General features: G+C 42.9%; 1 protein-coding gene across 6 annotated transcripts in view; it reads right to left on the reverse strand.

The window, feature by feature from the left end:
* Positions 1–1,060: 1,060 nt before the first annotated feature.
* Positions 1,061–27,956, reverse strand: part of slc12a7b (solute carrier family 12 member 7b) — a 78,091-nt gene continuing 51,195 nt past the window's right edge. For 3 of the 6 annotated variants that reach the window (XM_041879803.2, XM_041879805.2, XM_041879807.2), the window contains exons 4-26: positions 23,720–23,866; positions 21,190–21,244; positions 20,819–20,949; positions 20,406–20,647; positions 20,019–20,230; positions 18,915–19,082; positions 18,389–18,487; positions 17,990–18,047; positions 17,337–17,511; positions 17,107–17,225; positions 16,784–16,882; positions 15,553–15,672; positions 15,334–15,438; positions 12,613–12,781; positions 11,809–12,004; positions 11,453–11,622; positions 10,980–11,111; positions 10,571–10,678; positions 8,220–8,333; positions 6,525–6,697; positions 5,923–5,937; positions 4,358–4,491; positions 1,061–2,034 (exon numbers count right to left, since the gene is read on the reverse strand). In XM_041879803.2, the coding sequence (XP_041735737.2) occupies positions 1,943–2,034; positions 4,358–4,491; positions 5,923–5,937; positions 6,525–6,697; positions 8,220–8,333; positions 10,571–10,678; positions 10,980–11,111; positions 11,453–11,622; positions 11,809–12,004; positions 12,613–12,781; positions 15,334–15,438; positions 15,553–15,672; positions 16,784–16,882; positions 17,107–17,225; positions 17,337–17,511; positions 17,990–18,047; positions 18,389–18,487; positions 18,915–19,082; positions 20,019–20,230; positions 20,406–20,647; positions 20,819–20,949; positions 21,190–21,244; positions 23,720–23,866 (3,033 nt within the window). In that variant the 3' untranslated portion in view covers positions 1,061–1,942. The remainder of the gene's footprint in view (positions 2,035–4,357; positions 4,492–5,922; positions 5,938–6,524; positions 6,698–8,219; positions 8,334–10,570; positions 10,679–10,979; positions 11,112–11,452; positions 11,623–11,808; positions 12,005–12,612; positions 12,782–15,333; positions 15,439–15,552; positions 15,673–16,783; positions 16,883–17,106; positions 17,226–17,336; positions 17,512–17,989; positions 18,048–18,388; positions 18,488–18,914; positions 19,083–20,018; positions 20,231–20,405; positions 20,648–20,818; positions 20,950–21,189; positions 21,245–23,719; positions 23,867–27,956) is intronic. The other 3 variants (XM_041879806.2, XM_041879804.2, XM_045221511.1) reach the window with 3 other exon arrangements.

Below are 27,956 nucleotides of genomic sequence, written 5' to 3' on the forward strand. Positions count from 1 at the left end.
TAACAAATCACAACCATGTGAATGTAGTGGTGTCACTGTATTACAACATCCCAGCCTAAATACTTCTATTATCAGAGCCAAACAATGCAATGCAATCTACCGTATCAGTGCAGTACTGTACATCAAAGATGGAGCAAAACGCTGAGTGTCGATGTCCCTAACGCCTACAGTACCTGTACAACCAACAGTGGCTAGGCCATCAGAGGACGACTCCAACAAGCACATTTCCTTCTGTTTCAACTGTCAAGCAACACAATTATTGATTGAGGGTCACAGAGAAGTTGACCAATTCTTTAGATGGTGATTAATTCAGATTCAGTTTTAGTGTCAAACCATCTCATGATTTTCCTATACGTTGATATATAGATCGAATGGGTAGGTGAAATACCTTGATGACCCCAGTTGTCCTAGATTTGTGAAGACGTGAATTTAAAGCAGCACTCCTGCACCTGAAAATTGGATCTTTACAAAAAGCTACCTTCATTCCTTGCACCCTTGCATACAATTTCCAATAATCACAATAAATATGCTTTATGCTATGTATTGGGTGTAACACATTTAACATGGGCTAAATACTAGAATACTGTATATACTATGGCTATTTCCAAATGCAATGGCTGAACTCTGGGGCTTTGACCAATGTTACAGAGCCAATAAAACAGGGTCAATTAAGGAGACCCCCCAGGCAAGGTGGACCACCTTCTGTCTCTCAGGCCTGTCTGCAAGTCACCATATCAACAGCATCTATTGCACATTAAAATCCTTGGCCTATCCTTGCCAAAGCCCCCCACCCCATACACACACACACACCTCTTTCAGAACGTCATGCTGCACTCAACAACGAGACGACAATTAGCAACAAGCAACATAAACAATAAATCCCTTTGACAAATTAAATACATTATTAAACCTAGTTCTCCTAGTCCTAGTATGGACTAACCAGATCGATCCACTTCTGAGTTAGAGCCCCTAACTTCCTCAATTATAATTGAGGTTGACAGAACTCCTCTGTGAGTAGCTTCAGGGGAATAAGAGGGTACCAGTAGGACAGAAGACCTCAAAATATGACCCCACCTTTAATAAACAAGGGACAGTGGAGCCATAGCAACACCTTGATCTGTGGGACAGACTTGAAATAAAAGTATGCTTCTTTTTTTATTGTTGCCTCCATCCGTTCTAACAGAGCTCCGCTGTAGGCTTGAATACTGGAAAGAGTCACAGAAGCATATTATTCTAGATAACAACGTTCCTATTGAGTTTTTACAGATAATAGGTGAGAGCAGGAACCGTATTTATCTCTTTCAGGATTCAAAGTAGATTTGGTTCTGAGCTAAGGGAGACTTTAGAGGCAGCACGTTGACTTTGTGCTTCCTCAAATCTCTGAATCTTACTTGAAAGATGAGGACAAAGCCAAAATGTAAAACCAAAATGAAGGCAAAGATGAACAAACTAGAGAGACTATGCTGCGTCTGAAATGGTATAGTGCCAAAGGGTGAAAAGTAGTGCACTATATAGGGAATAGGATGCCATTTCAGCCACAGTCCATATTAACCCTGTGGTCCTCTGCTGATTATGATACACAATTACCATGAACAGACATGAAAACTGAACACAGAGAGTGAGGGAAGGAGGAGAAAGGAAGAACATCCATACAATAAACAATAACACGAGTCAAATTAAAAGTAATGTCAGAATGCTCTATCCTCCAGTCGGTCAGCATGAAAGGTAGGCCCCAGGACACATGCTCTTTCCACTAATCAGGCTGATGCTATGACATCACATTGCCCTGATTGGTCGTCCCCTTCCGAGGCCAAAAAGCCCTCTGTCCAGTAACATGGCCCCCCTCCGACTATCCCCCAGTAACCCCAAGGTTTGTTTTTCCCCAAAAGGCCCCGTATTGTCGTGGCGGTGGCCGTGTGCGCCGTTTCGTGGCCGCAAGATTTTAAGAGTAGATAGTGATGACCTCGCGTCCGCCCCCACGGACCAGGAGGACCCGGTTGAGACCTTCCAGTAGAACCTCCAGGAACTCCATGTCTGAGACACCAAGGGTCAAAGAGGAAACAAGTCACATCACATGACAGGGGTTTATGCAGGTCACGTGACAAGGGAAGTACATTAGCTCTAAAGCTATTAGTTATTATACGTTTTAAAGATACACTACATGACCAAAAGTATGTGGACACATGCTCGTCGAACATCTCATTCCAAAATCATGGGCATTAATATGGAGTTGGTCCCCCCTTTGCTGCTATAACAGCCTCCACTCTTCTGGGAAGGCTTTCCACTAGATGTTGGAACATTGCTGTGGGGACTTCCTTCGGTAGTGAGTGTTGCAACCGAGGACAGACGATTTTTACGTGCAACACGCTTCAGCACTCGGCGGTCCCGTTCTGTGAGCATGTGTGGCCTACTACTTCGTGGCTGAGCCGTTGTTGCTCCTAGATGTTTCCACTTCACAATAACAGCACTTACAGTTGACCGGGGAAGCTCTAGCAGGGCAGAAATTTCATGAACTAACTTGCTGGAAAGGTGGCATCCTATGACGGTGGCTCGTTAAAAGTCGTCTGTCAGCCAATGTTCCCTCTAAGAGAGAAGCACAAGATTGAATTTCACTCAACTTTCTAGAGCAGTGGTCACCAACCAGTCGATCGGTATTCCTAGTCGATCGCCAAACAGCTCTGTAAAAAACCCAATGATAAAGCCTTGTGTTCCTATTTTGTTTTAAATACAGTGTCATATAGCCTAACTCAAATTTTAAAATATAATTTTATAAAATGGCCTGAACAACAATGCATTGGCAGGGCAATTCAAGCAAAGCCAATATGTGGTGATAATGTATTGGGCCTATAGCTTACTGCACAAACCTCATTGCTACAGTACTGTTTTTAATTGGTTAATGTTGCATAGGTTAACGTTTTTTAAGTAATGTTAACAAAATAATCTGAGCGGTAGATCTCAGCTTGCATTTTAACTCAAAGTGATCTTCTTGACTCAGAAAAGGTTGGTCACCACTGTTCTAGAGTTCCTGTTAATACTATCAACGTTTCCCTTTACTGTGGCAATTGTGATCGAATCAACACAATATTAGCCACTTTCAATGCAACATACCGAAACAAAACTAACTATGCAAGAGATTTTGTTGTAGGCAGAATGCATCGGAGTAGGATTCTATTGCATTGACAGGCACAACTCAGGCACATACTCTACACAGACCGGTGTGCCATAACCAATCAGAGCTGCAGTACGCCTATATGCAAATAGACCATTGCCATATATGGATCTTTGCCATTTACTTTGAACTGGACTGTGTTTACAGCATGAGCGGTCACGAGTAGATGCGCTTGTTTTGAGATCAAAGCGAGAGCTGCATGTAGCCACTTGTGCACATTTTGTTCACATCCTTTGCTAGTTAGTGAGTTATTAGCCCAGTTATATTGAATTTGTAGTCAGCAATAGGGGAGTGATTGCTTCCTACAAGAGCACAAAACATATACATTTCTAGACATCTTTGAAAAGCGAGTCAGATAAAGAGATTTTTTTTTGTCTTAAAGAGGCAGTGCTGTATTTTGAGACAGGCTTGAATAAGCTAAGTAGCCAATAGGCAGAGGGTAGCATAATTTGTCTGATTCTCTGTAATAATGGTATGGGAATAATAATGCATTTTATTTTGTAAAGTGGTTTCTTGCATCAAACAACAAAACATTTTCAGTCATCTCCTTGTCTGAAGGACAAGTGGATAAACAGGTTAATGTCAAGCCCTGCATGTTTTTTTCTCAAATATCTCATGGAATGTAGGCCTACATTGAACACCACACATTGGCTGCTACTGTAGGCTGAATGATAGGACAGCTATTTCCATGTTAAAATGTTATGGGATGCATTTTCTCCATTGTTTCTGGTAGGCCTACATTATGATCAAATAGCCACAGTAGCCTACTTGGCCACTGTTAAAACTGTAACAAAGCGGGTACAGTCTCAGTGTTCACAGTAAATGCGCGCTGGAAGTTGCACAGAATTTTCACGACATTCAAGTTTGCGCTCAGCAGACCTGAAATTTGCTCAGTGCGGGAAAATGTTTGAGGGAACATTGCTGTCAGCAACGGGTGAGGCTGAAATAGCCAAATCCAATAATTTGAAGGGGTGTCCACATAATTTTGTATATATAGTGTACAATCAACAACTTAACTATTAACAACTAAACAACCTTTTCAAAGAGATCGTCCTCGACCTTGTCAGATCGCTGATGATGATACCTTTCAAGTTAAGTTGGGGTAAACATATTCAACTAAGCAATAAACAATTAATCTGACATGCATAGTCAAATTTGAATAAACAGACATTTGGCTGTAAAGGATACAGTTCTCGTCGCCCCCTCTGTTTTTGGGTGGTCCCGGCATGTTGAGCAGGACCAGGTGGGCTCCCTGTGACTTGTTGACCACCACCTCATTCAGCTTGACCGCAGTGTGCATCCGGCGCACATTGGACTGGTTCCTATACCACACAAGGGTGACAGTGAAGAAGAGCAGGCTGAACCCACCTCAACCCTGACCTCTAACTTCTGACTCTGACTTCTCCAATAATATTAATGGACTGGATTTACATAACGCTTTATCAGATGCTAAAGTTTTTTACATTGAATTCTAACTAGAAATATGGCGCTCAACTCCATTGACATCAATGTATGATTTAGGCAAAAGTTTGAGTAAATAGCCCATATCTAAAATGAGGATTTAACCAATAGTAACTAATCTACTAATCTGTCACTCTTCTCATGTAACACTCAATAGTCTAAACATTCAGTAATGACAAAACACTTCTTGATCATGTTTTTTTAAATGAGCAATTACAGTGCAATTGTCAGATTGGCAGCCTTTAGCACACAGATGAGAACATGAAGTAGGACAGCTGGTGGTTATGATAGTGAAGCCTTGGGAGTCATTATTTCACTCGGAATGAAGGCTCAGGATGGGCAGTCAAAGCAGCGTCACACTTCAAACAGCAGCAGTAGCAGTAGGGTGGCAGAGAGGATACGCTACAGGGGCCTGTTGTAGACCTGGTGTACTGACAAATACAATGGGCAAGCCTGTGGGTATGAAATATTCCACTGTATAACTAAGCAATAAGGCCCAAGGAGGTGTGCCTGGATACAGCCCTTAGCAGTGGCATATACCACAAACCCCCGAGGTGCCTTATTGCTATTATAAACCAGTTACCAACATAAAAAGAACAGTAAACAAGTAGTTTTGCATCATACCCATGGTATATTGTCTGATATACCACGGCTTTCAGCCAATTAGCATCCAGGAGTCAAACTACCCAGTTTATAGTACTGCGTGGTATACACACTATTCCAATATTCAATTGACCAGTTCAATGTGATATTGGGTGTAATATTGAAAGCCCTTCTTGAGTTAGAGTGCACAGCAACACCAAAAATGCAGAGCATGATATGCAAATGGTTTGAAGCAGAAATCACCACATCACAAATACAATGAGGCACTTCCAAAAAAACATACGCTTTCCACCCAGTTGAGATTTGACAGCTTAAGGACAATATCATGATGATTGCAATGACCAATTGAAATGGATTTTGGACCACTGATATTGTTAATTTTTTGGTTCTATTCCTATACAGAACAGATACATGGGCAATAAAGCAATATTGTTTACACGGCTAAGGTCTGTATGGAAAGCGCAATTTTGATTGCACATGCTACATAACATGACATGTGTACCCTCCCATCACGCAGGCACGCACGCACACACACACAAACACACACGCACACACACACACTTGTATGCACGCAGGCACACACACAGACACACAGTCCCAGTGGCTGGGAGGAGACAGAAAAGGACTACTGTACACAGACATTCATCCACACAGCCTACAGCACTATGGCAAAGAGAAATGTGACTTACAGACTCTCCCACTCTCTAGAAGGAGGAAAATGAGACAAAACAACAAAAAACGTCTTAGATGTTTTATAGAAACCCCTTGCATGTCTACTGTTGTACATGCCAACCACCCCACAGTTAAACACTTCCCTCAGTTTAAAGGGATGGTTCAAGTCAGATGTTTTCATTCCTCAAAAGTAGTCAAGAGGTGCGAAAACATCAGACAAACTTTGATTTGGAGGTGAATTATCCCTTTAAAACGGTCTCTATAGTATCCAAATCATATTTGGGCTTGTTAGATTTTTTGGCCTATGTAATGAACTAGCGGTTCTATCTGCCCTTTTGAGATGGTGGGTTCTGAGACACAAAGACATGATGGTCATTAGTCCAGACGGTGCATGTGGTCTGTGTGGTGGGGCCATGCATTGGATGTGTCCACACACACAGTCACACAGGTCAACATGGAACATGCCAACGCAGCCTGAACACACACCATGCAGGCCATGTAACCATTTCAAACCGACAGGCTCCGGGGCAGCTAGTGTGAGCAACTATCCACTTGGCTCCTCCATTTAAGCTATGGAAGGTTTAAGGATAAGAGGGTTCATACTTAGCACCTGACTTACGGTTTCATGTTGAAGATGTCGCGCACGCCCATGTTGGCCTCGGCGCGGTTGCGGTTGCGCTCGGTGAGGAACTTATCCTTGGTCCAGGTCATGTGGACCCGGTCAGGGCCAGCGTCGGCCTTGTCGTTCAGCGCGGCGTGAGACGCCGTGTTTCTGTCATGGATCAGCTGGGCCTGAAGGAGATGGAGAGGGAGATGATGAGAGAGCGAGATAGAGAGAGAGAGAGAGAGAGGGAGAGAGAGAGAGAGAGACTACAGGCTAGAAACTATGGCGTTACACAAACCTGGTAGCAAGGTTATTATAGTTTTGTGATTTTATATTAGTTTTTATTTCTATTAGTTTTTCCATTTTTATTTAAAATTCAGTTTAGATTTGCTAGTTTTTAGTTAGTAAAAATATTTATTTTTCGTTTTTATATTATTTAGTGTCAGTTTTAGTTGTAGTGTTAGGGGCAGAAAGCATGCATGGGAGGTATAGTTACTTGTGTTATTTAGAATGTCACTTCTTGCAACTGGGGGACAGTAATACTTAAGGTGATGGGTCAGGTCATTAGTTAGGTTTAAATTATAAAGTAAATCTCAATGTGACTTGTATTTAAAAATAATAACACATAGACTGGTGCAAAAAATATGGTGGAAGGAAACCCTCTCTCGCCCATGTTTACACCAATCCAATGCTTTTTAGTAGTACATGTGAGAAGAATCAAGTTAGCTACCTAGCCAATTTTTTCCCTTATAGCTAGTATATAGCTAGTGATAGTGAGGCACAAGCTAGGCCTATTTGAAACATTGCCATCTCCCGGCCACATTTACCCACCAGATTCAGTAGCTTGAAAGCCCTCAAAAAGCATGAAAACCCTATTGAACACCACATTAGATCTTTGTCTAACGTTTAAAATAAATTAATAAATGAACATAATTCATGACGGTTTTTATTTTATTTAGTTAGTTTTAGAGTCAAAGATAATAGTTTCAGTATAGTTGTAGTTTTTCAAACAGGTTTGTTAATTATTTTATTTCAATTGACTAAATAGTTTTTTCATAATTGGTTTTAGTTTTAGTTTTAGTTTACTATAATAACCTTGCCTGGTAGAAAGACCAACACCACTCATACAGTCAACAAACATAGTAAAAACATTTATGACTGACTAATGAATAACTAATGACATTGAAGTGTATAGGGTTCATCATACCAAAATCCATGACATGCAAAACAACACCAGTGTTCTCTACACAGGCCAATAGCTCTTTAATAAGGAGTGAGGCACAAAGTACTGTCTGGATCTACGACACTGTGAGATGGAGTAATGGTGACGTCCACAGGGAATTAACCAGGTGGAGGGTGATGAGTGGAGGAAGGAGGGATGAACTAAAGGAGGATTACACCACAGTGCACTTGACGAATGGCGCATGCGGAATGAGGTGAGTCCATAACGTCCATAGGCCACTACGGTGAGTAACCTACACAGTTACACAGCCACAATCTACCATAGATGGTCTATCCGGGGATTACTTTAACTGGACATTTTGACTGGGCTTTAACTTACTTTAGGTCCCTGACTGTTAGCAGCTGTGGCTGTGGCTGTGTAAGTGTGGTCTCTGAGGGTTGGTGACTGGGGGGTAATGGTAGTCTCAGTGGGGGTGAGGGGCTGCAGTCACAGGGGCATTGGGGGTACAGATGGGGGGTGTTGGCTACCTCGTCTTCCTGTGTGTCCTCCAGCTCTCGACTGGGGCCAGATTCTGAGCCCGAGGCTCCGGTTTGATTATTCCTCCTGATGGAGCTACGTGACGAGTCAGTGATACTCTGAATCTGAGAGCCGTGTTGGCCCATACCGCATACGCAGCCAGACAGGAGAGGGGGCCAAAGGTCATACAACGAACACTAGGCCAAGGTGGGCTAGGAGAGCCCTGATACCCACAACCCAATAACATACAGTGCCTTCAGAAAGTATTCATACCCCTTGACTTATTCCACATTTTGTTGTGTTACAGCCTGAATTCAAAATGGATTAAATGGATTTGTTTTCTCATCGATCTACACCATAACGATAAAGTGAAAACATGTTTTTATAATTTTTAGCAAATTTATTGAAAATGAAATACAGAAATATCATTGTAGAAGCACCTTTGGCAGCGAATACAGCCGTCTTTCTGGGTAAGTCTCTAAGAGCTTTCCACACCTGGATTGTGCAACATTTGCCCATTATTCTTTTCAAAATTATTCAAGCTCTGTCAAATTGGTTGTTGATCATTGCTAGACAACCATTTTCAGGTCTTGCCATAGATTTTCAAGTAGATTTAAAAACTGTAACTTGGCCACTCAGGAACATATACAGTCTTTCCTGGTAAGCAACTCCAGTGTAGATGTGGCCTTGAGTTTTAGGTTATTGTCCTGCTGAAAGGTGAATTCATCTCCCAGTGTCTAGTGGAAAGCAGACTGAACTAGGTTTTCCTCTAGGATTCTGCCTGTGTTTAGCTCCATTCTGTTTCTATTGATCCTGAAAAAAGTACCAGTCCTTAATGATTACAAGCATACCCATAACATGATGCAGCCACCACTATGCTTGAAAATATGGAGAGTGGTAATCAGTCATGTGTTGTATTGGATTTGCCCCAAACATAACACTTCGTAAGACAAAAAGTTAATTGCTTTGCCACATTTTTTGCAGTTTTACTTTAGTGCTTTATTGCAAAACAGGATGCATGTATTCTGTACATTTTCGTGGTCCTCTGTCGCTCAGCTGGTAGAGCACGGCGCTTGTAACGCCAAGGTAGTGGGTTCGATCCCCGGGACCACCCATACACAAAAATGTATGCACGCATGACTGTAAGTCGCTTTGGATAAAAGCGTCTGCTAAATGGCATATTATTATTATTATATTATTTTCACTCTGTCAATTAGGTTTGTATTGTGGAGTAACTACAATGTTTTCTCCTATCACAGCCATTCAACTCTGTAACTGTTTTAAAGTCACCATTGTCCTCATGTTGAAATCCCTGAGCGGTTTCCTTCCTCTCTGGCTACTGAGTTAGGAAGGACGCCTGTATCTGTGTAGTGACTGGGTGTATTGATACACCATCCAAAGTGTAATTAATAACTTCACCATGCTCAAAGGGTTATTCAATGTCTGCTTTGTTTAATAGGTGCCCTTCTTTGCGAGGCATTGGAAAACCTCCCTGGTCTTTGTGGTTGAATCAGTGTTTGAAAATCACTTCTCGACTGAGGGACCTTACAGATAATTGTGTGTGTGGGGTACAGTGATGAGGTAGTCATTCCAAAATTATGTTAAATACTATTATTGCACACAGAGTGATTCCATGCAACTTATTATGCGGCTTGTTACGATTTTTTTTACTCCTGAACTTATTTTGACTTGCCATAACAAAGGGGTTGAATATTAATGTTGTAATAATGTTTCGAAAAACATAATTCCACTTTGACATTATGGGGTATTGTGTGTAGGCCAGTGACAAGAAAATCTCAATTTAATCAATTTTAAATTCAGGCTGTAACACAACAAAATGTGGAAAAAGTCAAAGGTTGTGAATACTTTCTGAAGGCACTGTATGTCCTATCTATTTCCTGTATGCTTATAAGGTAATATCAGGGATTTCTAACCAAGTGAGGTCAGGGTACATCCATGGCTGTTCAATGTGACCCAAAGCAATGATATACTAAATCACATTCCCATGACACTTTTCTCTTTACAGACCAACTGATAATAAGTGCACTCAAGAAAGACACCTGAAACAACCGCATTGCATTTAAAACCCTTCAAGATATAGTTCTAAAGGAATATACCATGAATTTCCTGATAAAGGTGTTGCAAAACAATAACAGATTATATCAATACTTGCTTCCTATTGACTTGGCTTGCATCCCAAATGGCACCCCATTCCATATTTAGTGCACTACTTTTGACCGGAGCCTATAGGCCCTGTTCAAATGTAGTGCACTATAAAGGGAATAGGGTACCACTTGGGGCATAACATTGAAGGGTAATAGTTTTGTAATGAGTGTGCCCTGCAGACAGGGGGCGGTGTTACCTCTCTCTCCCTCTCCGTCCGCGACAGCTGCATCTGTTTGAGCATCTGAGAGCGCTGCTCCATCACCAGGGTCTTCTCGTAGGTGAAGGCTGAGATGTCGCTGTCGTGCTGTTCACACACACATTATCCAAAGGGTTAACTAAGCATCATACATGTTTTATATCTAACGAAACCCTGATGAAGCTCTATTGACTGAAACATTGTATTGGATTTAAAGTGTTTGAGGCATATCCAAGATCACCAGAGTGCTGGAGTTTCTTCCTTTTAATATCAAAAGAAGCAGACAAATATTAGAGACATTTAAGTGTGCTTGACTTGATTGAGCTACACATCAGGTTAGGTTTCGTCATCTCAAGTTATAGGTCAATAGAGAGATGTCAGTGTCCTAGAGGTCTACAGGTAAGCTCACCATCTCTACCACCTCCACCTCTGCGTCCAGACGGAGGTGGTAGAGGAACATCTGCAGGTCCTTCTTCATCTGAATACTGTTGTCATCCATATTAGCCACCGTGAAGATACGCATCTTACACTTCCTCCACACCTGAGATGCGGGGAGGGAGGGAGGGAGGGAGGGAGGGGGAGAAAGAGAGAGAGAGAGAGAGAGAGAGAGAGAGAGTATAGGAAAAAACAGTGAGAAAGAAAGAGTAGGAGATGGAAGAAAAAGAGAGAAGGCAAATTAAACACTCACTTTGATCTATGTGTAACGCGATGCAATGTGTGAACACAAGTCATCCCTAAGCCTAGTGTATGGGGGTATAATGATATGTGCGCCTATTTGTATGTGTTAATAACTAAGTGTGTGCATATGTTTGTGTGTTTGTCTGTGCATGTGTGTTTTTATATTCCCCCCCAACAGAATGTCAATGGCGTAACCATAGATACCTTGTGCTGGCGGAGGAGGAAGGGCAGCAACATAAGCAGTCCTCCGTCGTGGACGATCCACCACACGTCTATGGTGCCCTGGCCCAGGCGGTCTGCGTTGGTGGGGAAGCTGTCCACGTTCTTGGCCACCAGCAAGGCCTGATGGGCCGCCGTGGTCTCACGCACAGTCTCTGTGGAGGGGACAGAGAGAAATGCTGTTAAATTAGCGCGTGCACGCATGCCATCTCAGTAATGGTATTGCATAGGGTTACGTACCGTGTAATGGGGGTTACGCTCGCATGATGAGTTACCTTCCTGAGCTAATGTTAAGACATTTTTGGTGTGGTCTCAAATCCAAGTGGGTCACACTGACTCACCTATGAAGTTCTTCCAGGAGACGGGGTCGTTGGACTGTTTCCAGGTGCCGGGCCAGGCCATGAGGACCGTGTTGTGTTTCATGCCCCCAAGGCCTGCTGTCTGGATGAGGTGGGAGAAACCATCACGCAGGTTGGACGATGCCACCACGTGGCAGAAGCCCTTGGTACGCTCCATCGTCATCGACGACTTGATGTTCTGATGGAAAAAGTCACGAAGTGTGAGAAAAGGTTTCCACTAGTTACCACAGCCACAAGGTCAAAATTGGCTATATCGTAAAAATCTTGGTCTTAATTTAAGGTTAGGGTTAGGCATAAGGTTAGCAGTGTGGTTAAGGTTAGGTTTAAAATCACATTTTATGAAGATCAATTTTAGAAATAGGCGGGGTTTATGACTTTGTGGATGTGGTAACTAGTGACGAATAGAAAAGAAGGACAAGAATATGATTTCCTGATTTGACAGAATCGGAATGGACTCAACCTGGTAATTAATGTCTATGTTGGTCTACCAGTAGAAGGCAGGCAGTCTCTGCCAGTGGAATAAGACTGGAAATGTCAGCAGCCTCTAAACTCCTCTCTGGTTGGTTCTCTTAACAGGTCTCTCACAGACACATCTAGTAGTCTAAAGTGCCTTTCTCTCCAGACCTCTGTTCCTCCCTAATCAATGGTACGTCCAAGACTTTTACACCATATTTCTCTCACCTACCAGGTTCACGTCAGCACAGATGAAGGAGAGGAGACAAGGATAGGAAGCCACTTACGACTATAGAGTCCACGGTGTATAAGCTGAGCCCGTGACTACAGTACCTGCTCGGCCTTCTTGACCTCGGCCTCCTTGGTCATGTAAGTGCCCTCCAGGACGGAGCCCACGATGGTCAGGCCTTTGCCCGCTTTGAGCTGGGTGCAGAAGGAGAGCAGGCGTGGGTGTTTCACTGTGTGGTCAGAGTCCAGGTTCAATAGCAGCAGCATCTGGGGCCTACGACCCGGGAAGACAGGGGCGGTGAGACATCAGACAAGTCATACTGTATTATATTATACAAGGCTGACCAAGACCCATACTGGTCCAACACATTGCTTTGAATTTGAATTTCAGATTATTGCCTAGCTATCTGTATTAACACCTGGGAACATTGCTGTTACATTTGTACAGACATTTGAGTTCAAAATGAGATTGCCTTAAGCCTGCACGACTAAAGGTGAACTTTTAAACACATCTATTGAAGGGATTCCTGACGGCTGCAGCTGATTGGATTAACTGATTGGGTCGTTCCATGTCATTTCAGCAAGCCACGACACCCACCATCTCAGATTTTTCAGAAATCATTTCTGTAGTTAGAAACAGATAAGATTAGCATTCCTGCAACATTATTTTGTTTAAATATAATTTGATCTCTGAGAAATTAAGCTAATTGATTGCACCCATTTTAATTTATAGGATTCATATAATATTCTATAAATATTTAGTACCTAACATCCTATTTGGCCAAACTTTTTCTAACAATGAGTAAAACATGAGGAATCCAACGAAATGGTCAAAAGCCACCCACGGATTCCCCACGGCAATCCCACCCAAATATCAAGTATACAGTATCATGTTTCTATGTCTGGCAAGTAGAATGGAGCTGCGGCTCTGAGTATTGTTTCTTCATTTTATGTTATGTATTCTCAGTGAATTTGGTGAAGGTTTTTTTCCCCTGTTCGGAGAAATTAGTCAATGAAGTTGTTAGGTTTATGTCCCATCCTACATCCTAATATTACCAGGTTCTGACCACTAGATGGTGCTGTTGCTGCTGTTTGGTGAAGTAATTTAATGTCAAGAATCATCAGTGAGGATACAGCAGCTTGCTGTAGAGTGGGAAAGTCATTAAGAGCTAATTGTATTTTGCTGTAACAGCATGGTTTAATCATAATGAAAGACAAACACACACACTGTGCTGCCAGTCACAGTGTAGGGCACAAGACGCAACTGAAATGTTGAGGGTGAGTAGAGAGTGAGAGAGGATGGAGGAAGCTTGCCTTGAAGAGCTGGGCATCTTGTTATGACATGCATTATCTGAATTAGGCCCATGGAATTATACCTACGGAGGAGAGGCTTCTATGGAGTAACTTTGAATGTCTTTGAACTTCCGAGTTGGTTTAAAGTTGGATCAGAGAAAACATTAGCTAGCTAGCTAGCTAGCAAGCTTATGTGTGCAGAGCAGCACCAGAATTAAAAACACGTCTTACCTTTTTGTAGTTAATAAATCCAATGTGAAAACGTGATAACTATAGTATCCTTAACTAGCATTGAAAAAGTCAATCCATTCTTCTCTTATTAAACATTTCTCCCTCATTTCTGAATTACACTTGTAACGTCATCAGTAGGCTACAGTAACCTATACTTCAGAGGGCAGGGGCAGGTAGCCTACACATACGCACACCCACTGGCAAAGATTTCCAGCTGGCAGGCAGACGCTGGAATAAGTTTCTGAGTGACAGATTGAGGGCTTTGCATAGGAGCTTGTTGCGATTTTTGTGGGACTGGAAAAAAATGCTCCACATGAAAGAATGTTATCAACCGGTTCCCATGCTTTTAAAATAACGGTTCTGTTCCTGAACAGTACAGATCCCTTTCGGTTTGGGTTCTGTTCCTCAAATAATTTTGTTATTTTCTGTTTTTCTGTTCTGTTCCCTGAACCGGTTCCAACCCTTGGTTTTCTTACCTTGTAAGAAGTTTATGGACAAGGTATGACAGCAACTCATAAAAATAAAATCACCAGGAACAGCACCATCTAGTGATCAGAACCGGGTAATATCAGGATGCAGGATGGAACATAAACCTAACAACTTCAATTACTTTCTCTGAATAGGGAAAGAAAACATCACCAAATTCACGGAGAATATATTACATAGAATGAAGAAACAATACTCCGAGCCACAGCTCCATACTAATTGTCAGACATAGAGGATTCCTAACGGCTCCAGTACGGGTCCTGCTGTCGAAGGCTGGTAGCACAGCGCCAGTTACTGTGTAAAGAGGCTTAGGGGCGCGTCGCCAGCCGAGCGTGGGCGATGTATGCACGTAAGTACTTGGTAGCCTGCCATTCGCGTCAGGCCAGATGGCACAGGGAGAAATATTGATTTTGACGCTGTAGATTAGGGCATTCCCAGGCAATGGGACTGTGGGCAACGCCAGGGGCAGGAGGGAGAGGACCCAAGACCAAAGTTTGATCTCATTCTTTCCTGATGTAAATGCTCCACTTTTTGGACAGGCACTGTCATGGGGCTGCTATGCTTAGGCTTAACGGTATCTTTTTTCACAGTGAGATTACAGAGAAGGCTCAGAGATTCATCAAATAGTAATTATCTTTCTCTGGATTACTCAGATGACAAGTGGTAACAATTCACTACGTTCTCTAGCAGAAAATGATACTGTTGAGAAAGCCCCACAGTTGGTTATTGCTGGATGTTCAGAAATGCAGCGTCAATGATGGCACAAACAAACGTATACGCACATAAACCTAATCACATGCACACACATTCGCCCACCTCCAGTTCTTGGTGTGGGGCGGCGCCTCCTCCAGGCGAATGAGGGCGTAGCGGGCGGCGTTGAGCGACAGACCATTGATACCGTCGCCCCACTCCTTCTCCGCCCTAAAGATGGAGAGAATGAGATAAAGGAGGATTGAGGAACAGAATCTAACATGCATCCTATTTGTGATAAGGGAACCAATGTACCATGCTACTGTGGAATCCGGTAGCTCTTACCCTCTGTATTCAATGTACTTGTAGATGCAGCCAGCGATAAGCATGGCCACCAGGGCATAGTACCAGGAGGAGATGAACATCAGGGAGAGACACAGACTGGCGCCCAGGAAAGACAGAGCCCTGTGGGGGACGAGAGACAGACAAGAGCATGGAGGTTACAGTCAGTCATATAGGAGTACATTTTGACAGCCCAAAAATGACAAGCTGATTCCTTAAGTAATCAAACCTATCGTATCAATTCAGATACTCTGCAGGGTACTTGGTTCAAAAACAAGATTGACAGTAGCACATGTTAATGTGCCCATAGAAATCGGAATGCACCATAGCACTACAAACAACGGAGCTAGTTCCATGGAATAGCTCAGCAGTTAACAATGGGGCTTTACTGTGGTATATATTCACTGTTACTGTGAAACCTTAATCCCAGACAGCAAACCCCTCTCTGTTTTAGCACAGATCCATTTATCGCTGGACACGCCATACAGGTGTGTGCATTCACTATACAAGCTTACACGAGCTGTAGTGTGGACCTTGAATACTTGGCCAGTTTAGGGTAATGAAATGTATGCTGCCGAGTAGGGGTGGAGGCAGTAACAGAGTTCGTATAGACAGTGGCAAGTCAAATTCGAGGACTTTCAAGTATTTCTTCAAGCACTAATATTTATTTTCAAGGACCATCAATTTGTAATAGTTCATATTATGTAATTGTTTCTAGTCGCCACCATATGCCACTATATCACCACAGCCTCATGAAAAAACAACAACTTAGTATTCATCACTACCTTACAAGTTCTACTCAATAATATTCTGTTTCACTACTTATTTACTACATACATGAGTGGTAAGTCAGTACTGATGATTTGTAATTTGAGTAGTGATGAGCAGAGTTTTGGGACATGTCTTTATTGGGCATTTGGGAATCTACTACTTAATAGCTATGAAAAAGCATATTGATTCTGACTGGTAGCTAGTGTCGCCGGTCGGGAGAAGGGCGGTGGAGGCAGTGGGCTGTGTGAGGAAAACGGCACGTGAACGGCCACCAGAACGGCAGGAGCACGGCTCCCGCTTGATAAAGCGGAATATCGCGGGTGCCCCGTGAATGAGGCAACAAGAGCCCCAAGAGACTGCTATAGTACTTAAGAAAGCAGGAGAAAACAGTGAAGCTAATTTGAGAGGGTATTAGAACAGCCAGCAGCACCATATAGAGTGAGAGAGAGGTGCTCCCTTTTACCAGTGATAGAACTTGAAGCGGGGTCTCCAGTTAGGGGTGCGCAGCAGTGTCTGGAGGGCACAGGCCAGGTTGACAAACAGGTAGCACATCAAAAAGAACCTGAGAGGGAGAGAGAGATACAAAATGAGGGAGAGGTAAGATTACACACGACTACCATCTGTCAGTAAACCTCCAGAGACCAGTTCTGCAAAACTAGGATTAGGCTACAGTAGATGGGAGAGAAGGATGGATGAAAGGAAGAAAGGAAAGAAAGAGAGAAAGGTAGAGAGGGGTGTGAGAGAAGAGAAGAGGGAGGAGATGGAGATGATAGTAGAGGTACTCACATGGAGAGGATGGGGGCGACGGCGTCCAGAGAGGCGATGAGGATGCCGATCTCACAGATCCCACCAGTCAACAGCAGGGCCCAGGTGGGCTCTCCATTAGCTTTGCCATGACCAAACACCTGGGACACAGGGAAATGCCAGAGAGTTTGTGTGTGTGTTCCTGTGTGTGTCTACAGTGTGTGCATGTGTGTCGCTGTGTGTGTGTGTCTACAGTGTGTGTTTGTTCTGACCTGTAGGAATGGCACAATGCCGTCTCGTGCGATGGCCTGCAGCAGCCGGGGGGCTCCAGTGAGACTCTGCAGACCTGCTCCACAGCAGGAGAAGAACGAGCCAATCACAATCACCCAGGGGGAAGGCCAAGCAAGGATGCCAATCACCAGGTTCCCTTTGACCGAGTCCCCAAACCTAGGACAGACAGACACACACAGACAGATGTATTCATTAGAAAAGTACTCAGATAAAACGCACACACGTACACACGAAGACATGCATACCCACACTGCTAAAAGTAGAAAAATACCTTGCCAGCTAGACAGAAACCCTTTGACCATTGTGTGCCCAGTGTAATTGGCTTGAGCTCTCAACCTGACAGTGCTATATGTGTAACAAGGGGCTACTATGTGTCACAGACAAATAGCTTTTTTAAGGGGAAACTGTGATGTTTTCAAACCAATTTTCCAATGTCCAAAAAACCTATTTGGGCTTCTTATCTCTTAACAAGGAGACACCTTAACCCATGGTCTGTTTCTACTTAAGAAAACATGTGTTTTTAAGGTAACTACAATAATTAAATAAAAGATTGAATGTCGAGATGGGGCTCAAGAAATAAACAAGACATTTGTGCTGCTTTCATACCAAGTGTGAAAGGTGAAACAACACTTACTTGTCTCTGAGCACCACGCCCTCGATGCAGGCGCCAAACAGTATAACAGAGGAAATGTCTGGGTGACGCAATTAAGGAAATTAGCCTTCAGAGGACAAAAGAGGTGAAAAATAAACCAGGGTCACATTAATTTGAGCACCAAATGAAGTAGAGTATAGCAGGGAGAGACTACATGGACTTGTCCAATAAGGAATGCTCAATTGCAATTACCATTGCAAAATGTTTTGCTACGTTTTGCTATTTAGTGCCCAAATTAATAAAACCTAGCTTTACAGTTTACACATAACAACGCATTGACTTGTCATGTTTTATAATAATTTGGTAGGTGCTTAAATTTGTCCTATTAGACACTTGTATGGTTGGGCTGTTGTTGCTGTCATTACAGATCATTAAAGATACAGATGAAGGTGGTGGTGGCGATGGCCATGATGGTTCCTATGGGGATGGACTTCTGGGCGTCCCTCAGATCACCAGACCTGTTGGATCCAGCCATGATTCCTGTGAAGAGGGGAAAGCAAGTATTATAACATCCAACTTGTAAGTCGCTCTGGATAAGAGCGTCTGCTAAATGACGTAAATGTAAAATGTAATTATCATGTAAGAGCTGTGTTGCTGCTTGTACTTTGGGGGGTCTAGGCAGGGTTACTGTCAACCATCAACAGCGCAACAACAATTAATGTAAAAAAAATAAAAATGGAATACACTTTAATGAATAGTATGTACACCTCTTAGAAATAGCTTACTTATGCTTACTTACTACTTATTAATGAAAGTTATTCTAAAGTGTTACCCGAATGACCACTTGAAACAAGTGAATGTGCCTTGGTCTTAACCCCTTTACCAAAGAGCTCCTTCTATCTACAAAAATCCCTATTGTGTACCCTAGCAACGCTTCCCTTACAGGTGGATGTCCATGTGAACGTACCAGTGACGGAGGGGAAGTAGATCCCTACCAGCAGGGTGAAGAAGGTGGTGATGTCGTTGGCCACGTAGGGCATGTAGATGTCCTGGGAGGTGTCTGCTGCCGGCTCCGATGCCTGGTGCTTATTCTCTACCAACATGCCATTAGGACCGTAGTCCCCCCAGATGTTATCTATTTGAGGGGGAGAGGAAGGGGGGATGGAGCGGAGGGAGAGGGAGAGGGGGAAGGGAAGAGGGGGAGATGGAGGGGTGGTTAGGAGAGAGGGAGGGAGAAGAGAAGGAAGGGGAAAAAGAGAGAGAGGAAGGGCGAAAAATCCCTAGTCACTATCCTCTGAGTCTGAAGGAAGAACACAGAGTACATATGGAACTCATCAATCACCTGCCAGCACACGCCCAATTCCATAACTTAGCGAATTTGAGGACTTTGTAAGTGATGATGGGGGAGTGGACATCAATGTCAGAGTTTTGGAATGTCCTGAACATCTTGGACGTTGTGGTAACCCAAAACTATGACTGTGTAAAGTCTTCTGGCAGCTGTGGTAGACCTGCAGCTCAGCATAAATCTATGATGTATCTAGATGATACTGGGCTGATTGAATTGAAGACAGTCCCATCTATCCTATAAAAAAGATCCTGTCAGTAAATAAGCCAGGGAACACTTCAACAATACAGGACAAGACTTTCTTCAAGCATCACTCTGTTGGATCTCAGGAATGGATCACGTTTCCTGTATATCTTCCTAATCAAATTTTCATAAGAGCTTCAAAGGCAATATAGTAAGTAGTCAGAGGAACACATACAGCATTATGCTTTAGAAATAAACTAATGATCGTAATCCTGGTTTCCATTAGGATAGGGTTTTGTAAGACTGAGAGGAAGCACAGGCTTTACATAAAGGTATAGTTTACCCCACAATCAAAGTTTGTCGGATAATTTCATACCAAAAAAGTCCATAGTCTACTTCATCAGTTTTGCAGATCTCATTATATGTATTAGGAGAAATCTGCCATAACAAAATGCCAATTAATGAATAGAAAAGATAGCCACCATCTAGGGCAATCTTTGTAAAGGTAGCCTAGAGAGGTTGGTTAGTTTTTTTTCTTCTCACCTCTGATGACGCCGCTGGTCAGGCCAGGGATGCCCTGGATCACAGTGACATTGTTTAGGGTGAAGTACTCATTGCAGGTGGCGTTGAGGTCTGGAGAGTCACAGAACAGGGACCACAGCTTGGTGGTGACTGTCACGTTGTCCACCTCCATCGTCTTCAAGCACTGGTCGAAGTTTTGGTTCTGCAGCGTGCGGTTCCCCAACAAGCAAATACTGGGAGGAGGATATAGAACAAAACATTGAAATAATACATTTGACAAACAAAAAAACAGAGACCTTTGATGTTTTGAGGAGACTTATGATCTGAGGTAAGAGCAATGTGTGTGTTCTCTTCTAGTTGTTTCTGGTTGTACTTTTATACAAGGCTGTGAGTTTAGACTAGACTCACGGGAAGTCTGGCGGTTCGAAGGCGGTCTTGATGACTCCGGCGTATATGGCCAGAATGGAGAGGATGACACAGGCCAGGAAGACCAGGGCCAGCTTGTTGACGTACTTGACCCCCACGAACACCACCAGGGACATGAGGGTGAGGCAGCAGGTGCCGTACACCCGCATGTTGTTGAGCAGCGCCTCCGGCTCATCCTCCTTCTTCTCTGCCTTGAAGATGGCCGCACTAGGCACAATGTAGGTCTGGGAAGAGAAGGGAGATGGGGTGTCATCAGGGAAGTTCAGTTCAGTAAGGGTACAGCGTTTTTGTACGTTCAAAAACCAGCCTTATCTGGCAGTGTTGTTATTGGTTGTTATTATGTATACGGAGCAGGTGGTAGCAAAAACGATGGTATCTTTGCAAAGGACACTCACCAGCAGAATCTCTATAGTACCAAGGATGTACATGGAGCCAGCGAAGGTGGTCCCCAGGTAGAAGCAGAGCCCCACGGCCCCGCCGAACTCTGGCCCCAAGGACCTGGAGATCATGTAGTAGGAGCCTCCAGCTACAGACCAACAACAACGGGGGACAGAGTCAGTCACAACCACAGCCCTTGGGGAAACTCACTTTAGGGTGTAGTGGCACATATTGTTCCCTCTAGTGCTGGAACCCAACTCGCTAATCCATTTAATCTTCATTTGAAGTTTAAATTCAATGTAATGTCTTGAGGTGAAGGAAATTATAGGGCAGCTCAATTCTATTTTGAAAAAGTAGAAATGTACCATTATCCATGTTGGAAGCCTACCTGGAACCACACCATTCGTAGCAATGGCACTCATTGATATGGCGGTCAGCATTGTCTGCAAAGAGGGAAAAAATCTCAAAATATTAGATTAGGTTCAGCAGGGGCAGGATTTTTTAATCTAAAACTCATGGAATCTACACAAAAATAATCAAAGGGGAGCTTATCCCATATTTAGTGGCTAAACGACTCAGATATGGCTTATAAATCTTTGGAAACACAATCGTGGGCGGCTGGTTAATTGATATGAGCCCCTTTTCCGTGAAATCGGTCAATGTTTTGGGAGGGTTTAATGGGTTTCAAGGATATTTGCATCTGGCTGGTTGGTGGTTACATAACACTCCTCCTGCCCTTGAGCTGACACGGGTGGCAATGATTGACCAAAATAAATCTCTGTCCCCTGCTTCCTGCTTCCTGCTTCCTGCTTTGCTTTCAGGCCATGTGCTGAACTGGAGAAAAGCCAATTAGCTGGCAATTTACCCCCTAAAGGCAGCTTATCCATTTGAATGGAAGCAGCGTTCAACAGAAGGCTACATTGGTGTCTGTTATGTGGAATGTGTGAAATGGAAAGTGCTGTCCAGCGTCTATGTCTAGCCAGGTGGAAGTGAATAGGATGAATGTGTGTATCTATGTAGACACAAATTACACTCTTAGGAAAAAAGGTACCATCTAGAACCTAAAAGGGTTCTTCGGCTGTCCCCCATAGGAGAACTCTTTGAAGAACCCTTTTGGTTTCAGTACCATCTAGAACCTAAAAGGGTTATTTGGCTGTCCCCATAGGATAACCCTTTGAAGAACCCTTTTTGGTTTCAGGTAGAACCCTTTTGGGTTCCATGTAGAACCCTTTCCACAGAGGGTTCTCCTTGGAACCAAAAAGGGTTCTCCTATGGGCAGATGTGTGTACAACAACCTTAAACTCAGTAAATGAAGTTTCTTTATGTATTTCTGATTGCATCGAATAGGTGAGCTTTGTACACAGGCTCACCTCTCCTGCACAAGTAGGCTATTCTTTCAATTCTTTACTGACATACACTTTCTTCATTATTACTACTAGAGGACAGAATGCATTTCTTCTTAGTTGTGTGAACTCGTCTTCCACATGTCCCAAAAAATATTGGTTCACACAACTGCTAAACTTTATGCCGATCACCATTAAAGCCTACTATTACTTTAGTGATCATGTCGACACATTTTGACGAGCAGTGGCTCTTGAAATGACATAGATGCAGCAACAGACTTGTGACGTGCACACACACACACACACACACACACACACACACACACACACACAGCCTAAAGCTGCTCAATCCATTACAGTCATTAGGTAACACACTGGGAGTCGCGTGGCTTCTATTGTTCACTGCTCTTAAGCCGATGGGCGAGGAGGGGAGTTATTCCCTCCGATAGCGCAAAGACAGGAAGGGCTCAATCTTGTGTCTAGCCTTTCTCTTTCCCTCCGCACCAAAGCTTTGAGAAGCCATTGTCTGAGGGGGCTGGGTTTATAAATATAGCCAGACCCCTGTGTGTCAGAGAGGCTTGTGGCAAGGGGTGACAGAGAGGGGGATTAGACATCAAGCTGCCAGGTGTCATCAGTAGCGGGAGCTCTACGTCCCTCTAAGTCGAGCTCCACAGCTAAATATAGGAGGATCAGTGACCAGGACTGACTGAATCACACACCTACTCTCACTGTCAATCTTTCTCCCGCTCTCTTTCTCACACTACCCCCCTTTCATTCTTTTTCTCACACTCATACAACACCACCCCCCTAATTCAAAATTAGTTGGTAATATAGCAGATTTTGATGGCATTGTCTGCACAGTCTATTATATACATACTGTTAGTATTCACATCAATGACCACAGCCTTCAAGGATGTTGTTCAAAGAGAGATTTTGAAATAAATAAATCCCTCTATTAGTATCACCTAAGATGATCTATTATATTGACAAGATGGTCAAGTGACCACTTGAACAATGGAAATACATGTCCTCAAAGATGGAAGGCAGGCAAGAGGAGGCTAGATCAGGTGGGACCATTCTAGCGAATGAGAGGTCAGATACGCGTGTGAACAACAGGCACAACTCCGATATAAAAGTTGCCGAAATGCCACGTGCATCTATTTATATCAGTGCATTTGTAACATCCTAACCATTCCGGAACTTCAAATAAGCCTCAAGTAGCAAAATACCAATTACATTTTTTGTTGACCAAATTCGACACGCTCTCATTGACCTCCATACAAACATTCCTCACTTCATGGTCTTATTTTAGTGGACAGATTCTGGTATCACTGTCAAAATTTGGTCTATAGTGTTAAAAGGGATGGGAGTCTCCGATCATGTGTGGGTCTTTGTTCAACCTAACATAGTCTTCAGACTCTGGTTAGGTAGTGGTCCTCTGTAGCTCAGTTGGTAGAGCATGGCGCTTGCAATGCCAAGATAGTGGGTTCGATTCCCAGGGCTACCTATTTATAAAACGTATGCACGCATGACTAGGTCGCTTTGGATAAATAATAATATTATTATATTACTTACACAGGAACAGGTCATAACCACAATGGCCAGGGACTCCATGATGCCGGCGGTGCCCACGATCCAGGTGAGGCGCAGGAACAGGATGACCCCCAGGATGTTCTGCAGACAGGGCAGGTACACCCCGATTAACGTGCCCAACGCAGGACTCTGAGGAGGGAGAGGGCAGGGTGACGACAGGTAAAGGAGAACAGTTTCACTATATTAATCATATTCAACTAGTATTTATAATGGATTACATTTAAGATATTGCTTTTCATTATCTGTCATGACACTTTGATATGGGGGTAATCCCATCCACCACCATAGTGTACCACACAACTATAATATTGCTCAGACCCACTATTAGGACAAAATGCACAAGGAGTGAAAAGCATCGGAAAATAGTTTTTTCTTTAACCATTAAATATTATTGTCTGGTCTGGTGCCTTATATGACACCATTGCCTTGGCCAGTCGCTTAATAACACGTTTGTATGATACATTGAACTAAATCCTTGTTTGCCAAAGATGGCAATCGAAATCAAATACCCCACCAATAAATGTGTTTTTTGATAAATACAAGAAATACATTCATTCAAGGTAAAAAATATACCAAGGAGTCATGGAGATACAGTACAAGCATTGTTGCTTGAGGAAAATGCCCCATTCTCAGGGTATAATCAATAGCTTGACCTTATCGCCTCCTGGAAAATGTACAGCGAAGTAAACAGTCCTACCCTGCACCGCGATGGAACTTTCCAGAACTTTCATCAGAGGCATCCCCCTCACAGATCCATTCCATCAAAAGAGAAGTTTCGCAACAGCTCAAAAAAAGGAGGGGGCACCGCGATTATTAAAAGAAACAGAAATGTACCCGAATATCCCAGTAGAGTACCCTCCCCTATTTCTTCAAAGGGGTGGCTGCCTTTTTGACCATCTCTCAATCTAAACCTAAAGGAAAGTCCCACTGATCCCGGTCTGAGAGTGGAGAACCGGACAAGCCAGGGGTGTCATTTTCACTCCATCCTTGGCACTCTAGGACCAATCAGAAATGCTCATCCGCATCTGGTCTCCGTGCAGAAAACATGATGGGGCAATTGGTATGGGACAGGGGCTGTGGTTACTGTGAAATTGCACCACTTGGAAAACAGTGTGGGTATTTTCTTTAGATTTTTTTGCAGCAAACAGGCTTGGAAGAACAACTTAATAAAAGGTTCCTCCAGGCTGTAACTCTGGGAGAGAAAGTATAAACGGCTGGATTGTGTCAGACCCATGTAAGAGAATGAGGCTTTTCTTAAACATCATTTTTTAAAACTTTTAAATTAATGATAAATTCCCATTGATTCTTGAAGAATATAACTTATAGATGCTTCATGAGCTTAGTTCAACTGTCGCACCCCATCAGAAATCAAAATATAAGCATTTGTTTGCAAACAATGTAAATGTAAACAAACACTGTATACAGTGGGGAGAACAAGTATTTGATACACTGCCGATTTTGCTGGTTTTCCTACTTACAAAGCATGTAGATGTCTGTAATTTTTATCATAGGCACACTTCAACTGTGAGAGACGGAATCTAAAACAAAAATCCAGAAAATCACATTGTATGATTTTTAAGTAATTAATTTGCATTTTATTGCATGACATAAGTATTTGATCACCTACCAACCAGTAAGAATTCCGGCTCTCACAGACCTGTTAGTTTTTCTTTAAGAAGCCCTCCTGTTCTCCACTCATTACCTGTATTAACTGCACCTGTTTGAACTCGTTACCTGTATAAAAGACACCTGTCCACACACTCAATCAAACAGACTCCAACCTCTCCACAATGGCCAAGACCAGAGAGCTGTGTAAGGATATCAGGGATAAAATTGTAGACCTGCACAAGGCTGGGATGGGCTACAGGACAATAGGCAAGCAGCTTGGTGAGAAGGCAACAACTGTTGGTGCAATTATTAGAAAATGGAAGAAGTTAAAGATGATGGTCAATCACCCTCGGTCTGGGGCTCCATGCAAGATCTCACCTCGTGGGGCATCAATGATCATGAGGAAGGTGAGGGATCAGCCCAGAACTACACGGCAGGACCTGGTCAATGACCTGAAGAGAGCTGGGACCACAGTCTCAAAGAAAACCATTAGTAACACACTACGCCGTCATGGATTAAAATCCTGCAGTGCACGCAAGGTCCCCCTGCTCAAGCCAGCGCATGTCCAGGCCCGTCTGAAGTTTGCCAATGACCATCTGGATGATCCAGAGGAGGAATGGGAGAAGGTCATGTGGTCTGATGAGACAAAAATAGAGCTTTTTGGTCTAAACTCCACTCGCCGTGTTTAAGGATGAGTACAACCCCAAGAACACCATCCCAACCGTGGAGCATGGAGGTGGAAACATAATTATTTGGGGATGCTTTTCTGCAAAGGGGACAGGACGACTGCACCGTATTGAGGGGAGGATGGATGGGGCCATGTATCACGAGATCTTGGCCAACAACCTCCTTCCCTCAGTAAGAGCAATGAAGATGGGTCGTGGCTGGGTCTTCCAGCATGACAACTACCCGAAACACACAGCCAGGGCAACTAAGGAGTGGCTCCGTAAGAAGTATCTCAAGGTCCTGGAGTGGCCTAGCCAGTCTCCAGACCTGAACCCAATAGAACATCTTTGGAGGGAGCTGAAAGTCTGTATTGCCCAGCGACAGCCCCGAAACCTGAAGGATCTGGAGAAGGTCTGCATGGAGGAGATATATATAGCCTCCCTACTGTCACTTTATTTTACTGTATATATAGCCTCCCTACTGTCACTTTATTTTACTTCTGCTCTTTTTTTCTCAACACTTTTTTGTTGTTGTTTTATTCTTACTTTTTTGTTTAAAATAAATGCACTGTTGGTTAAGGGCTGTAAGTAAGCATTTCACTGTAATGTCTGCACCTGTTGTATTCGGCGCATGTGACCAATAAAATTTGATTTGATTTGATTTGATTTGAGGAGTGGGCCAAAATCCCTGCTGCAGTGTGTGCAAACCTGGTCAAGACCTACAGGAAACGTATGATCTCTGTAATTGCAAACAAAGGTTTCTGTACCAAATATTAAGTTATGCTTTTCTGATGTATCAAATACTTATGTCATGCAATAAAATGCAAATTAATTACTTAAAAATCATACAATGTGATTTTCTGGATTGTTGTTTTAGATTCTGTCTCTCACAGTTGAAGTATACCTATGATAAAAATTACAGACCTCTACATGCTTTGTAAGTAGGAAAACCTGCAAAATCGGCAGTGTATCAAAAACTTGTTCTCCCCACTGTAGCTCAAAACATGGTTAAAACTATAATTTTTATATCATGGATGGTCAGTCCATGAGTTTGAGAGTGGTTATATTTCTCCAGCCCCATCCTTCCGCTGTTCAGCAAATCAGTGGCAGGGACTCCACTTTGTTATTGTTCAAACTGTAGATTGCCCCTTTAAAGGACAGCACCAGATAAAGCAACAGAACACCAGATAAACAGAACACCAGATAAAGCAACAGAACACCAGATAAAGCAACAGAACACCAGATAAACAGAACACCAGATAAACAGAACACCAGATAAATTCAGCCCAGTAGAAAAAGAGATTGCATTAATGATTATCAATCATGCTTTTTTACCCCATGGGACCACAGGCCCCTTCAACTATCACACTGTCTCAGGAGGAGGTGCTCTGCTCAGCCTATTACACAACACCCAGACCTGGGATGTGTCCAAAATGAAAGCCTATCTCATATAGTGTACTACTTTTGACCAGAGCTCTGGTTAAAAGTAGTGCACTATATAGGAAATAGGGTTCCACTTTGGACGCCGACCTGCATTCAATTCTTGCTATTTTGACCACATTTCCTGAAGAAAACAACTGTCTGTGAGAAATATGACAAGAATGTGTTTTTGATGTCGTTGTGGTGGCCAGAGTGGTTTGATTTCTTTATGGGAGGGTGACTTTCTTGGAGCATAACAAGTATTTATTTATTTATTTGACATTTTGCAGGATGATATCTCTTGAGATGCACCATCTCATTTTCAAGAGTGTCCAAAAATTTAAATTTTAAAATACTTTGTAACAATAAAAATATGGCAACTACTGTCTAATAATAATAACAATGAAATAATGATAATGATAAAAAACTTACATTAACAGCATAAAAAAGTTGTTGTACAACTACTAATACAACTAATAAAAACAAATGCTACAACTACTAATGCAACTAATAAAACTAAGTACCTG

Source organism: Coregonus clupeaformis, chromosome 7 (genome assembly GCF_020615455.1).
Source record: "Coregonus clupeaformis isolate EN_2021a chromosome 7, ASM2061545v1, whole genome shotgun sequence".
In the NCBI taxonomy this organism is placed as follows: Eukaryota; Metazoa; Chordata; class Actinopteri; order Salmoniformes; family Salmonidae; genus Coregonus; species Coregonus clupeaformis.